This window comes from Topomyia yanbarensis, chromosome 2 (genome assembly GCF_030247195.1).
Source record: "Topomyia yanbarensis strain Yona2022 chromosome 2, ASM3024719v1, whole genome shotgun sequence".
NCBI classification, from domain to species: domain Eukaryota; kingdom Metazoa; phylum Arthropoda; class Insecta; order Diptera; family Culicidae; genus Topomyia; species Topomyia yanbarensis.
The window spans coordinates 67,659,553-67,674,409 of NC_080671.1; the positions used below are offsets into that span (position 1 = coordinate 67,659,553).

A 14,857-nucleotide genomic window follows, 5' to 3' on the forward strand; every position below is an offset into this window, starting at 1 on the left:
ACTTTATGTACGTACCTATATGTTTGAAAAAAAATGAAACTTGAATCGAATTGATTGTCAGACGCTCTTTAAAAGTCTTCTTCACATGTCATACGATACAATGTTCGATGCCGAGCTGTTACCGATCCATTGTTACGCACGCACTAAAGAGTTACAAACAATTAAATGCAACTATTGTTTGGTATATAGCACTTAGAATGATTTTATATTCATCCTCGGGGCCCTAAAAATCTTGTTGCCCATGGCCCTGGCCCAGTGTGCCCATGCGTAAAGACAGTACTAATTTTGGACCGACCTAACTTTATAATGTAATATTTATTTTGGGATGGCAACGTGATAGTGATACATTTAAGAAATTTCAAAAAATGCAAACCGGATTTTATTTCTTTTCTATTTCACTTTCTATTTCACCTGTAAAAGTAGTCAAGTTACAATGTATATAGTTCTATTAAAGTATTTAGCCCTTGTATTTGGTTATGGCCTCAAGCTCAACCAAATGTGTCAAAACACAGACGATTTACGTCTCCCAACTTTTTAGCACACATTCCCATGTTGTTAATACCAATGGATTCGAATAAGGACACAATGCGCGATATTCAGAGGATTTAATGAGATGTGGGAATTTTGCTTGCAGCACTGCTGAAAATTGGTAATTAGAACGCTCAGAAAAAAAACTGATTCTATTCGTAGTTCCACCAGGAGTGTCTGTTCCAAATTTGAAGCAAATCGGACAAGTCTAGGTACCGGAGCAACGTGTTCGAAGTTTGTATGGGATTTTTGGACTATTTACAGGGAGAAACCCCACTAGTGCGCTTTTTCACCGCTAGGTGCCACCTTATATATCAGTTTGTCACTAGAAATGAAAATAAGATAATTTTTGCCGAAGATTGTAAATCAATCCAACTTCCTTGGGAGCTATAGGGCATTTGGATTGGCTCGCTGTCAGAATCACTCACTCCAATTGCAGACGAGACGGGAGATGTCCCCCATTAAAACACTGCTTAAGGCCCATTTGCAAGGGGCTGTGGTTCTGATTGTAATATTGAGTGTACGGTTCAAATATGCGGGCGTAGGGACTTTACGATCGTGTGGGAAGAAGAGTATATGTGTTTGCGCATGATCAGATTAGATGCAGCGGTGTTAACAAAAATCATCTGGGCGTTTTTGTGTTTTCGAAATCTTGGGCGTAACTACGTGGATGATCGGATGATGCCTGTTCGCCTTTGTGTATCATGGCGAGGGGCTCGAGCGTTTGTATGTTAACGTGTTCGATCGCGTGCGCTTTTGTATGTCGTATGTGATAGCGTGTATGAAATTTAGCGTGTATAATTTCGGTTTTGTAACCGTTTGGCTATAGGGTATAGACTTCTGGACGTGACCGATTCATGTTCGCGCGAGCACGGCCGTTTGTAGGTTCACAGTTAGGTCCGCATTTGTAAATTTACAATTATAGATAGTTCACTTTATCACCGAAGCGTTATCATGTTTGGGAGATCGCGGGCATAGGTATGCGTGGATGATCGAGATGAGGTGCCAAAGATCATCTGTTATATTATCATCTTTGCGAGTTCTGGCATGGGGCACTCCAAATTTAAAAGAGTCTCGGATTGGGGCTCATCGCCAAGTCCACGGCATCTCCAGAGAGAATTTTGCTCTAAACCCAGTTTGAACATTATTTCGTCCATGGCATAAGCGGGTAATAAAGGTTGCCAAGTTAAGTACTAAATTTGATCACAATGTAGCTTAACTAATGAGAAAGTAATCGTAGCCAACGTTTCTATGTGGTATAATAACTGTAATACTACTTTAGTGGAAAAACCACCAGACCACGCCAAGGCACAGTATTATGCCGAAGGATATACCCTCAAAATTGTTATCTACGGTAAAAAAGAATCTGGGGTCCTCTGTACAAAAAAGGCTACGTTATCATTTTTCAGCCGATTTTAAATTTTTCAACAATTCTGGAAAGAAGAAAAATATACTTTTCCAACGGTTAGAGCCGTAGCGTGGCCTTCGGGAGCCCTTGGCGGAATTTCAGTCTTACGCCCTTTGCGGCATTTGTCTAACCAATCGAGCAGAAAAGTAATGCCATCCATATGAAGCTAAATTTTAAATACAAGCTCGATGCAGATTTGTTCTAATATAATCCAAAGTCAGGTGTTTTAAGGTTGCGGATAAACAGTTTTTTCGGAAGACTTTGGGAAATAAGTTGACGCTAGTTACTTCAAGGCGACGGATCTTTCTGCAAGACTGGATGTGTAGATCTGTTTATTGAGCTGACGATTTATTAGGGAATTCAACCCGCTTTTATCACAGAAAAATTCGAAAACTTTATTTGAATATTTGTACCTTCACCAACCGTTCGGTATATTCCGCCTTATTCTGCATTATGACGGAATTATTCGGACGAACGTGGTTCGATCAACTCTGACTTACGTTTACTTTTGCTGTCGTTATTTAGAATACAAATTAGAATCGTACGAAAAATCGATTCGTCGTAATGCAGAATAAGACTGATTTACATCCGATGCTTGTAAACTGGTAAAAATACAGAAAAACTCGATTTAGAAAAGATTTGACCGACGTTCGTTCGTGGTTGACTGTCGCTCATTTCATGTAAATTCCAGCCACAAATCTGTATATTCATGGAAGCAGTTGACGCTACACTGATAATATAAATTCTTAAATATAATGAAATCGATCATAAAATACACGAATTCATTCGTCGTTTTCTGCAACGAAGTATTTTCGTGCATTATAAATAGTAGGTTTCGTTCATTTCATGAAGAAGAATGGCCGCTTGGCGAACGAAATCTTTCGTAAATTTTACACGTTTAATGTATACTGCACGAATGTTATCGTTGATAACAACATTATTTTTCGTGAATGAAACGAAATGTTTTGTTTATTTTAATAAACGTGTGTGTATATTACGAACGATTTCGTTGGTCGCACGAATTCATTTCGTTTAACTTAGAAAAGTGTTCGTATTTATTATCCTCTTATTGTTTTCAGTCGATCTTTTGGGATCGATGTTTGACAACATAGATTTTTTTTTAATTTAAAAAAATCGATGTGGCCAAATCGATTTTATTGTGGTACGAAGACATGGCCGCTTGATGAACGAAAGTTTTCGTAAATTTTACTTATTTAGTTTACATTGCACGAATGTAATCGTTGATAACGACATTATTTTTCGTGAATGAAACGAAATGTTTTGTTTATTTTAATAAACGTGTGTGTATATTACGAACAATCTTGTTAGTCGCACGAATTAATTTCGTTCATCTAAGAGAAGTTTTCGTATTTAATAGCATATTCTTTTACATTGCTCCGGCAGAGAAAAACTCAAAATTATTCATGCAAAACCATCGAGCGATGGCTCAGCTGAATTCGTACTGCCCCGGATTCTGGATCAACTAGAAGTGGAAGAGGCTTAGAAAATCTTCCTGAAACCGGCGGACACGGATACGGCTACTAAATAGTCCTCGGTCTGACCGTCGTGAACATCAACAATTATCTGGCGTATAGCAATCCATATTGAAGCTCTGTTGGCGTTGACGGTTCGACGAATGGTGCTCGTAAATATTATAAAGATATTCGTATATAGCAGCGAACAATTCGTTTGCCGAACGAAGCTGTTTCGTAATAAGCCAACGAAAGTCGTTTCGTGGTTTTCACGAAAAACTCGTAATAAAAAATAAATGTGTTTCAATAGAACTACGAACGATTCATAATATGTACGAAAAATTCGTATATTTTATGAAAATTATCTGTACGAAACTAATGCATAGCGATTTACGAATATATTCTATCAGTGTATGTAGTTGGAGGTAATGAAGGGAACATATATTCAAGAGACTGTTTATTACTATGTCAATAGTTTGTATGGAAGGAAAAAAACCATCGAGTTTTATAATTAGACACACTTCGAAATTATAAGCACCTCTTTGCAAAATTTCAGCTCAATCGGATATAATTATAAACATAATGCATTTTTTTCAAATTAGATGCACTTTTGATGTACATTTCTAGAGTGATATGTACCAGACACTGACTTCCCGTTTGAATCATACATATTGAACTCTGATCTTTTTAGATCATAGACAATCCGCTAAATACTCTAAAGATTTCTAAAGAATTGCGCGCAGATAGGCTTAGAATTGTGTTATTTTCACTAAAGAAAGTCATCGATAACGTTACTAGCGACATGCATTTTATGAAGGATTACAGTGTCTACATGCCCGCTCACAACGTTGAGATCGACAATGTAGTCAACGATTCGAGTGTGTCATGCGTGGATCTACTGAAGCACGGAGTTGGTTATTTCAGTGACCCCTTGCTCTAACGAACAAAGATTTTGAATGGCAATCGAACTGGACGGGACAAAATGGTGTATCCTTTCATACTCGTGTCAAGTAACCTTTGACAGGAAATTCCACATAACCATGCCACGTGTACAAACAGCGTCCAAGGAATCTGAAGCATTCCCTTGAAAAGCGCTCTGAGTACTCTTTTGCAGAAATATTTAAAAGAGCTGCGCCACTCACCACGACAAATCATTATGCTCTCTTGGTTGAGGAGTGTGATTCTGATGATCCCCATGTAGGACCATCTTTTACTGCTCCCAAATATTATAGGAAGATGAGATTTCTTACAAAAGCTTCTCTTGAGAGGCCACCATTTATGCCAGCTCGAGCCAACTGACACAACACCGAAGTAAATAGTTCTTGGTCTTATGGCATTTTCGTTTTTGACAGTGCACTACACCGGTGTAGTTGGTGCTACACTTATTCAAACTTGGGTGTAATCATTCTATCTCTTTCTTTGCACTACACCGGTGTAGCACCAAGAAAAAACGAAAACACTATTAGAAATATGAAATAAGTCAAGCAGTTTACGGCGCTTCCAGGAACACCAAAAATCTCATGTGACAATTCAACCCGAGATTCAACTTAGTGCAGAGCTCGTTGATGATCGACAACTTTGTGATATTGCGAAACTCTTCCCGGCATCGAGTAGGCTTCAATTCTCACGGAACGGCGTAAGGTTGTCTTCTAGATTACAATTGGTCTAGCTTACTCCACGATTCTTGCTACAGCTTTAAGGAGAGGGGCTGCTTCATTGCCCATGATCACAAATCTATCCCATTGTATTTCTATGAAACTGAGTGAATAAGTGATAAAGTTTTCAGTTGAAATTTTCGTGTAACTCAAGCACGTTCGTTGTTTCTTCATTTATTATATGAAGCAGATCGGGATTTCAGCACCCTCCTAAGGTTGGCGCCCTTGGCGGGGGCCAACCCGGCCAACCGTACGCTGCGACTCTATCAACGGTATGCTAAAAATTTATTTTGTAAGACACATAGGAGATTTTCTTGCGTTTTTTTTCATGCAGCATATACATATGGTTTTACATTTTTCCTGGCACGTCGTTGTTCGAACGATAATTCAAAATAAACGTTTAATACTGCGTCCAATGACATTTGGATCATCAAAATTAGTCGAAAAATCAGAGAGTTTTTCAATTTTTCCCAAATTAGGTTTATGTGGTTATGTGTACAACAGTTGTCTTCTTACATTGGGAGAAGGAGATAGCATTTGGTCACGGTTTTAGCAAATACTATTTTATTTTGTCTATTGTCTACGTTCCGAAGGTTTACGTGTTCATCTTTAGGGCAAAACTACAATTACAACTTTATGACAGATTTACAAACAGTACAGAATTACTTACAACGGTTACAATCAGTCTTCCCAAATGAACATCGAACAACATGTTCGCTCTAGTTCTGTACTCATCTTATACCCACATTTCGTGTGCAAACTCGAACGCGTTAATGCGTACCAAACACCGTGCACGTGTTCGTCTGCACATCCGAACCCCATGTACAGGATCTTTGCACTAGTTTTCATATTCTCCCTCATCATCACTAGCGTTGACGCATTTTGTTTTGTGCATGCCTTTCTTGTGTATGCACACGGTGTACGTACACGGTGTTTAAACCTAAGTTTGCACATCGTTCTTTTGGGTTCGGCGTTCGATGCAAACCTGTACACAAAAGCAAAGCATGTTTGAGGTTGAACGCGTGCACGAAATTTTGTACACGATTGCAAACTTATCGAAGTTCATGGGAAGACTGGTTACAATAATATCATAGTCAAGTGATTTTGAACATGAAATCTCAACACGCAACACGCTGCTCCACACTGTAATATCGTTAAGTTTGGTTGAAAAATAATTTTTAAAGGAAATGTTTAATTTATCGGAAAGTTTACATAGAAAAACCCCGCGCACCTCAATGTAGTACAAGATGGCACTTTAGTATTCGTAAGATGAATCTTCTATGTTGCAAGATCTACCTAAATTAAAGCGGTAAAAAATGAAAACTAAAAACACCACCCACTAGCCCCGGTCTCTCCTACAATACACGCAAATCGATTTCAAATCAATCATCTTTCCCACAAACTAATTCGTATTAGCTTATTGTTGATTTTGTAGAAACAAACGTCGGTTTTAACGCATGCTGCTTCAGGATCAGTTTTACAACCGGCAGCCGCTAAACGTTGAGGCGTGACCGATGATAATGCTGTATGTGGACGATGCCCCCCGGTTGTGATCCCAAGCGCATGGCGTAGAGCCGGACACGCGTTGCTTATTTGCTACATGAGTCACTGCGTTTTTCCGTTCATTGATGGTGCCCCGGTCGGTGAGTTGAAACTGACAGCTCTACAACCTTGAAAATCTGGGTGTCCCGACGGTATGAAAATTTTGCTGGTCCTATGGTGGTTCTAATTTGTTAATTTCAGTTGAGCTGTTCGGGAAATATTTTTTCTTGGTTATCCGATTTTTAGTCTCATTACAGTTAAAAATTGAATCTAAAATATAGTAATTCGTTTATCGTTTTAATATTATTAAAACAATATTCTCTAAAATATTGTTTACGTCTAATTGCGAACTTTTCCAAAAGCTTTGCCCCGACAGATTCACCCTACCATGGCGCGAAACGGATGACGATTCCGACTCATCTCGAACCGGCGGCAAGTGCAGACTAATAACGGCTCGCTTCACCGGATGAACGTGCCGTGTACCGAGCAGAGTTGGTTAATTGTAGGATTATTTTTAGATCATCTGCGGGATTGCTTTTGCTACGATAGTTTACCTGGTCTGAGTTATGAAGGTAGCTCTAACCACGTGTGTTCTGACCACCACCACCACTGAGCAACTGGTCAGGCGGTGGTGACTTGGTGACGTTACCTGCTACAATTTCCTCTGTTCTTGAATTGAGTTGGTGTTTTTTAAACGCCCACCAATTTTTCCGTAGTAAAATGAAATTAATGAATTCGCTGACGATTACAGACTTTCGGTTGGGTTTACTGCTTGCAAACATTTGTTGGATGAGCTTCACCGATCTTAGTTCTTCGCTGAGATCTTGAGTAGCTGGTAATTAGGATGAATGAGCTGTCGTGTTGATTATCCTAGATAATTATTTAGGATTTGATTCTAAATATCACTATTCTTACAGCGAAGATGAGCATGAAACAGTTGAAACGAAAATTTATAAACAGTTACTTTCTGTTGTGAAGACTTTCTTCGACAAGTATCCAATCTGATTCCTAGCGTAAAGGAAAATCGGCGGGTTCTTGATCTGAATAAAATAATTAAATATCAAATTTGTTCTTTGAACTAGATAACATTAGGTACTAATGACACAAATTATTACAAAGATTCCTTCGATGGATTTAAAAAATGTTATGATCTGAGATATACTTTTAACAGCATAGTAACGAATGTTGTTACGTAGTTTTACAACATGAGACAAATATTCCAAAAATCGTGAATAAAGTGTCATGACTTCTGAAACAATCACATTTTTTCGTTTCGAAAACAGGAGCATGAACAAAAATCTTGTGTTTTATAATTATGGTCGATTTCCTTTCAGTATCGCCTGCATAAAGCTTTTATTAGTGGGGATATTTGTTTGTGCTTTGTGTACTTCAGTCACTGTTTCCGCCAAGTCATTGCCAAATCAATCTTTGTGTGTGAACTAGTTCACAACTTTTTGAGCATTATACATAAACTAAAGTGTGACTCGTGATTTTATTCACAGTTTCAGGAACATTATTCAGTGTCTGACTGTACGACGAGAATTGATTCATGGTTTATTTATTTTGATCGCGATCTATTTTTCATCGCTGTAAATTAGTTCACAAAATCTAAATGGTGTGGATATCTTCTGGTGAACTATTTCACGAAACTTCGAATATTATTCATTAATCCATTTAATCCTCGTGAACTAATTCATGATACCTCTTATATTAGTCACGATTTAATATTCGTGCTCGTGAAATAGTTCACAAAATCGTAAATTCATGGTTTCGTGAACTGATTCATGATGCCCAGTACATTAGTCCCGTTTCATCATTCGTACTCGTGAAATACTGTACAAAATCATAAAATATTATTCATGGATTCGTCTACTTGTTCATAAATTCTAGTACTTTATTCAAGATCTATCTTGCTCGCTTGTGATATTAGGGAAATACCTATTTTTAATCATTTTCAATCTCATGCAACTTTGCACATGGTAATGAAATTTTCACGTAAGCTATTTCGTAAAATTTAGAATATTATTCATGTCCAAAATGAAAACAAAAGTTGCACTGAGCGCCAAAAATACATCGTGGAGCCATAAATCGTGCTCGTGATATAGTTTTTCTAAACAAAATACCGCGAATAAGTCAAACTTTTAGGGTTCAGTTCATTGTTAAAAAATCCGAACCAAAAATTAACTTATTAAAATAAGGTGAAGAGAAATTACGAATATCATGATAAAACTGATGATATCATGAAGTTGAGCCATATTCCAAATGCGAAATTCAATAGTAAGTTCAAGACTAAACTATCACGATAACATGCATACAAATTACGAAAATCATGAGTAATATCCTGAAATCATAAACATAAATCGCGCTACTGTGCCAGAAAAATCGAACACGGAATTCGTGACTAGAATACCAAAGTACCTCCTGAAATCATGAAATAAATCACGTTATTTTGCCTGAAAAATCCGATAGGAAATTCCTATCAATTCCTCCTGAAATCATTTACACTCACATACTTTTTATGCGGGGGATACAAGCCACGTAAATGAAATCCGCGTAAAATTCAAAATCCGCGTAAATGAAAACCGCGTAAATTTCAGATTCCGCGTAAATGAAAACCGTGTAAATTTCAAATTCCGCATAATCGAAAACCGCGTGAATTTCTAAACCCGCGTAAATGAAAACCGCGTAAATTTTAAAATCCGCGTAAAAACCGCTTGAAAAAAACACCCAAAAAAATCATGAGTGTTCTCATTTAACAGTCGGCTATTTAAGTTGATATAGTTTATAAAAACATTTTATCCCTAAATTATGAACAAGAATTATAATAAAAACTAAACATGTCCAGGGAATAATCACAGTAACTTAACCTAACATTCAAATGCATCGCCATTTATATTTTTGGCGAAAACTAGTTTATTGCAAACGCAAATAGTTTCATGAATATGAGGTTTATTTTGTATAATTTCAGGAACTTGGTCATGATTTTCGTAAATCGTTTAGTTAACGAAATCGTAATTTTTTCATGAATTTATGAATTTGAGATTTTTTTCGTGTGTCAATAGGATATATTATCCTTATTATAATGTTAATGATTCCATCGTACCAATAAATAAAAATACACGAATTGTGAGAAAAATGCAGTTTAAGTTTTAAACTGGAAATATAGCATATTTGGCAGCACTGTAACCAAAAACAACTATTTTTTCTAGATTCCCTGACTCATTTCCTTCAAAATGCATCTCACCGATTGTTTACGGACCAAATGAAGCCAAAGATATGAATAAAATCTAAAAATTGATGATTTTTTTCTATAAAAAAATTTCATGCACGATTATGACACGTCATACAAATTCTGTCATCAATACATACCTATGACACGGGTGAGTGCGACTTCGTAATATTTGAGAAATTAATACAGAATAGATAGAAGCATCAAACTTATAAATCGTACAAACAATTCAAAGAAGACAATATTCAATCTCAAATTAGTTTTTTCTCGAAATGTGCTTAATGGCGCTTGTCAAGAGATAGCACATCAGCGACGATATGGGAATAGTTGTAGAAATGCATTAGTACACGCGGAATTACAAACGCACTAGCAGTTGTGACACACAAACGTTCACACGATAAAAAGGCAACGCACATAGAAACATGTAAACGCTCGAACCTTTCACGATAATATAAAACCCGATCATGAACGTGATCATTCACGCATACCTACGCCCACGATCTTGCTATCATGAAAAAGTCACGACGATTTAGCACGAATTTATTTAAGCGCATGCATAGAAACACTTCGGTAATCAAGTCAATATGTTAGTACTTACGAATTTCGGTCTCAAATACGATTATACCAACGACCGTTTCCACACGATCATTAATTGGTGACGTGCGGAAGCCCCTACCTTTGATCCTAGCAGCCTAGGTCCATGCCTTCATTCTTCATCTAAAAAATACCATAGAAATCAGGGCGCCTTGGTCACATACTGTATTGATATGGGGAAACTTACTTCCTTCAAAATCTGAACCGTACACTCGAAATTGCGGTTCTCTGGAACATTCAAGAAACCACGCGAATATGAAAGCGGCTACACAGTTATACAAACAAATTTATGCACGCGATATGCACAAGCTCACGTGATCAAACCCGTTAACATACAAATGCTCGAGGTTTGTGCTATAATACAACGCTGGTCACAAACGAGAATATGCAACAGCGAGGAAACCTACCTATCTCACAAGCACGAAAACGTACCTATTATTAGGAACTAGGTGAACTTTTTAATACCTACGAATACGTGGTTTCATGTGAGATTACAAATTTACAACTTTTTTCCTTTTTTATTTCGACTATGTTAGTCACATTTTCCTTTTTACATTTTAACGACATTCAATTAGCTAGAGTTTACTGGGTAAGGAAAGTTATGAAAATTAGAGCCATAGTACTCAAGTAAGAGCAAGGATGTGAAGTATATAGATAGGAAAACTAGAAGTGGTAGGGTAGGCCGAGTCTGTTCTCACGGTAAAGATGGACAAGTCTGTCTATGCCAGGAAACATGCTGTGAACTCGAGTGATTCGTAGTTATGCTGCCATTATCAGCAGAAGACAAAAGTTAAGCCCGTATGATATTAAGCCTGTTCTAATGACCTTGTCACTTCTTCGCGTTTTCCGTTCTGTATACTTCACACTATGGCTCTAATTTTCATAACTTTCCCTACCCAGTAATCTCTAGCTAATTGAATGTCGTTAAAATGTGACAAATTTATAACTTATAAATTTACTTATAAATTTATAACCGCGATCTCAAGCGAGAACATATAAACGCTCGTTCCTACGCGATCATGAACATTACATGCTCTGACATCTGAACTGTGCACTCAATATCACAATCAGAATCCCGGACTGCTGCATTGGCCTTAGGGAGAGTTTTAGTAACTGACATTTCCCGTTTCGTCTGCAACTGCAGTAAGTGATTCTGACAGGCAGACAGCTTACAGCTCTAGTGGGATCACTCCAAAAACCTCCACCTAGTGGTGCAATTGTGCATTTCTCATTTCTCCAACCTTTGTCTCCATGGCCGGTTATGTTCAATATAATGCGAATATCTCTATTACATTCTTAGCACACTTTGCATCTATACACAATGGCTCGCCAGCCACGAACTTGATGATCTACGTGTCGACGATAAAACACTTGAAATCAGCATTAGTTCTATGTTTTTCGGAAAGTGTCCATCGGAAAACAGACTGAGAGTGAACTACCGAAACGGTGACAAATTCACCTATTTATTAGACACACTGAGAAAAGATATGTCCTCAAGCAGGAATCGAACCTACGATCTCCCAGTCTCTGATGCTGCCATCTCAGCTTCCCCACAGTGTCATGATCACCGCCACAGTCCCAATTCCTACCAATGGACCCGCTCTACCCCCAAATGCCTCTTATAAGGCAGTCGTCACCGCCCCTTCTCAGGCAGAATTCACTCGCTATCTATTTTTAGCACATTCAGGTTTGAGATATCATTATCACTGTTTGCTTCCCATTAGCTAGCTTAGACACCGCCAGACTTTGGTGACTGAAGTTTGTATGGGGTTTTTCAACAAATTACATGGAGAAAACCCTCGCATTTTCGGCGCTAGGTGGCACTGTATGCATCGTATTATCACTATAAGTAAAAATAAGAAAGATAATTTAATTGCCTACAACTTTGTCGAAGACTGCTAGTGAATCCGACTTTGTTAAAGAAAGTTATAAAACTTTTAACTAAGTTATGTCTGAGTCAGCTTTGCATGGGGCTTAGCAGCGCAAGGTTGTGTATCAGTACTTGATTCGCACGAACAAGTACTCCTGGTGGGACTAGGAAACGACTGCGGCATGGGTCGATAGGGGTAATGTTTTTCCTGTCACTCTAGTGCCCACCCTTGGTACCTCAAATGTGTACCGTTTCTTCTCAGTAGGTCGCAGTTTATATGCAAAATATAACTCGTCATCGATATCCAAATATTCTCAATGAAAAAGAGTCACACAAACACCCTTTCTGGGTTAATATTCGTAGTATGCCATAAAATTTATTGCAATTTTATCTCTCTCTCACTGCTCGAGCTAAACTGTCGCCTGTTTGTGGTTCACGAACAATGCGGAGAATTCTGCCATCCGTTCTCCAATAAAACAATTCGCCACATCTTAATAAAGAAAAACTGTCTCCGAAGTGGCAATAATTCCATCTAGCCATGCCTAATTGCAGCCGGGGTGAGACTTGTTGAACTTTAGAAATAAGTCTGTTGCGATGCAGTCACAGAATGACATCATTAAGTATGTAGCTGTAGGTCACCAGTAAAAATGCGTGGTGAATCGATACAGGTTCTTGGCGTCGAAGTGCTGAATTTTAAATCTGTATCACATATAAATATGTTGATAATTCAAATATTTGAAATTGATTTTAGTTGGTTCCAGGTGTGATATAACCCTGTGAGAATATTTGGCGCCCTCCAATTAAGGGTTATTATGGTGTTATGGCCCTCAGGAATGTCATCTTTAGCTTTAAGCTTACCGAACAATTGCTGCCTCCGAAAAACTAAAATACACTCTGTGATAAATCGACTGACTTATTTTCTTAGCAATATAATCGTGACCGTTTAAAATTGTGGTACGTGCAGTGCGAGAGTTCTGTTTACCCGATACTAAGTAGTTCTGCTAGTGTTTGAAACTTTAATTAAAACTACACGGAAGTTAAGCTTTGCCCGAAACTCTAAGTAGGTTTCGCTAAAATTTTTACCTATAGTGCACTCGGTACATTACGTGACAATTGGAGGGTTAAGACTAAGCTTCTGAATGCATATTGACAGATAAATGTAGTGTGGGACTATAAGTGATACAAGAAGACACTGAACGCGAACGTTTGGATCCACAGATTGCCCTTGTGCTATTTTCACGTTAGATGCGATTTCTTACAGAACGCCGGGATTTTCGTTTCGAATCTGAACAACCGAGAGAGGAAGCGTACATGAGATGGCAAAGGCAGCCATGAAACCCAGTCAAACGGAACCGTTCGAGGATTACCTGAGTAAGTGCCGGTGGGATGTTTTGTCAGAGACATCCGATTAAGAAAGAATAGCGCAGTTTTTTTTGCTTGCTTGCTGAAACCAATTTATATTTTAGCTAAATGGACACGGTTTGTTTGAAATGTCGAGTTTTTATTGTATTTATTTGTTGGCGCCAGTCGGGTCGCTTCGGGCATAACGTGTCACCGAACAAAAATAAGGGAATGACGGTGAGTCATGGCGGTGCTCTTGACACTTTTTCATGAAAAATGTAGTATGTTCAATCGAGGCAGTGCCGAGCGACAATGGGTTGAGATCGACGTTATGGAACCCATATGTATGTTTGTTGAGGATTGAATCACGTTTCACGAAACTGTGAACAAAAAGATTGTATATTGGGGCAGTATACACAATGGTTTAATCAGATATCTGATTTTAATGACGAATACTTGGAAATCTTCTGAAATGAGAATAGCTCAGTAAGTGACAAAAGTACACCTAAATCTGGTAGAACCTGCAAAATTCTAACCATTAGCCGAGAAAATCTTTTTGGTCTGGTTAGCAAAACATTTTTGTGGTTTAAAATTTGGGTTTGGTTATAAAATTCCATAACATTAACACTAAACAATAGTGTACAAAGAAAAAATGAACTCATGACAAATATTCTAGGAACTTAATTTTTATGTATCATGAAGTCTTTTTTCATTGTTCCAATGATGCGAAATTTTGTATTTGAGTTTACGGTAAATATTTTGAGGATTGAAAAAAAATGCAATCATCGAAAGATCTTGAAAATTGAAAGAATTCAAGATTCGAGGGGATGTATTGATCATGAAATTGCACATTCAAATGCTTATTTTTGCGTGAATTTTCCGCAACCAGCTAACAATTTAAATACCCCCCTCAGTCACTTTCAAGCTGACTGAAGTTGCTCGTAGAATCAAATGCTTTCAGTTAAGATGAAGAATAAATTCATTCATCGAAAAAGCATACATTTGTTGTATGTGGAGCATCAAAGTAAAGCTTCAAGAAAAAGTATTTTTTAGACTAATTTTGGGTCGCTGAACACGAAAACAATATTCATTTTTTTGTTCAAAGAAGCGATTTTGTGATTTTCTGAAAAAAAACTCGTTTTTCAGCACTTTTTGTAGTTTTTAGTCAATATTTCGTGTCAAAATCATTCAATTAATTTAGTCAATATGCAGGTTGAA

General features: G+C 37.7%; 1 protein-coding gene across 7 annotated transcripts in view; it reads left to right on the forward strand.

The window, feature by feature from the left end:
* LOC131678296 (paxillin) overlaps positions 1–14,857 on the forward strand; it is a 233,699-nt gene that overhangs the window by 115,575 nt on the left and 103,267 nt on the right. Inside the window, exon 2 of one of the 7 annotated variants that reach the window (XM_058958351.1) lies at positions 13,388–13,669. The exons of 4 other annotated variants lie outside the window; for them this stretch is intronic. In XM_058958351.1, the coding sequence (XP_058814334.1) occupies positions 13,615–13,669 (55 nt within the window). In that variant the 5' untranslated portion in view covers positions 13,388–13,614. Of the gene's footprint in view, positions 1–13,262; positions 13,670–14,857 lie in introns of those variants that run through there. 2 more of the 7 variants (XM_058958353.1, XM_058958352.1) reach the window with 2 other exon arrangements.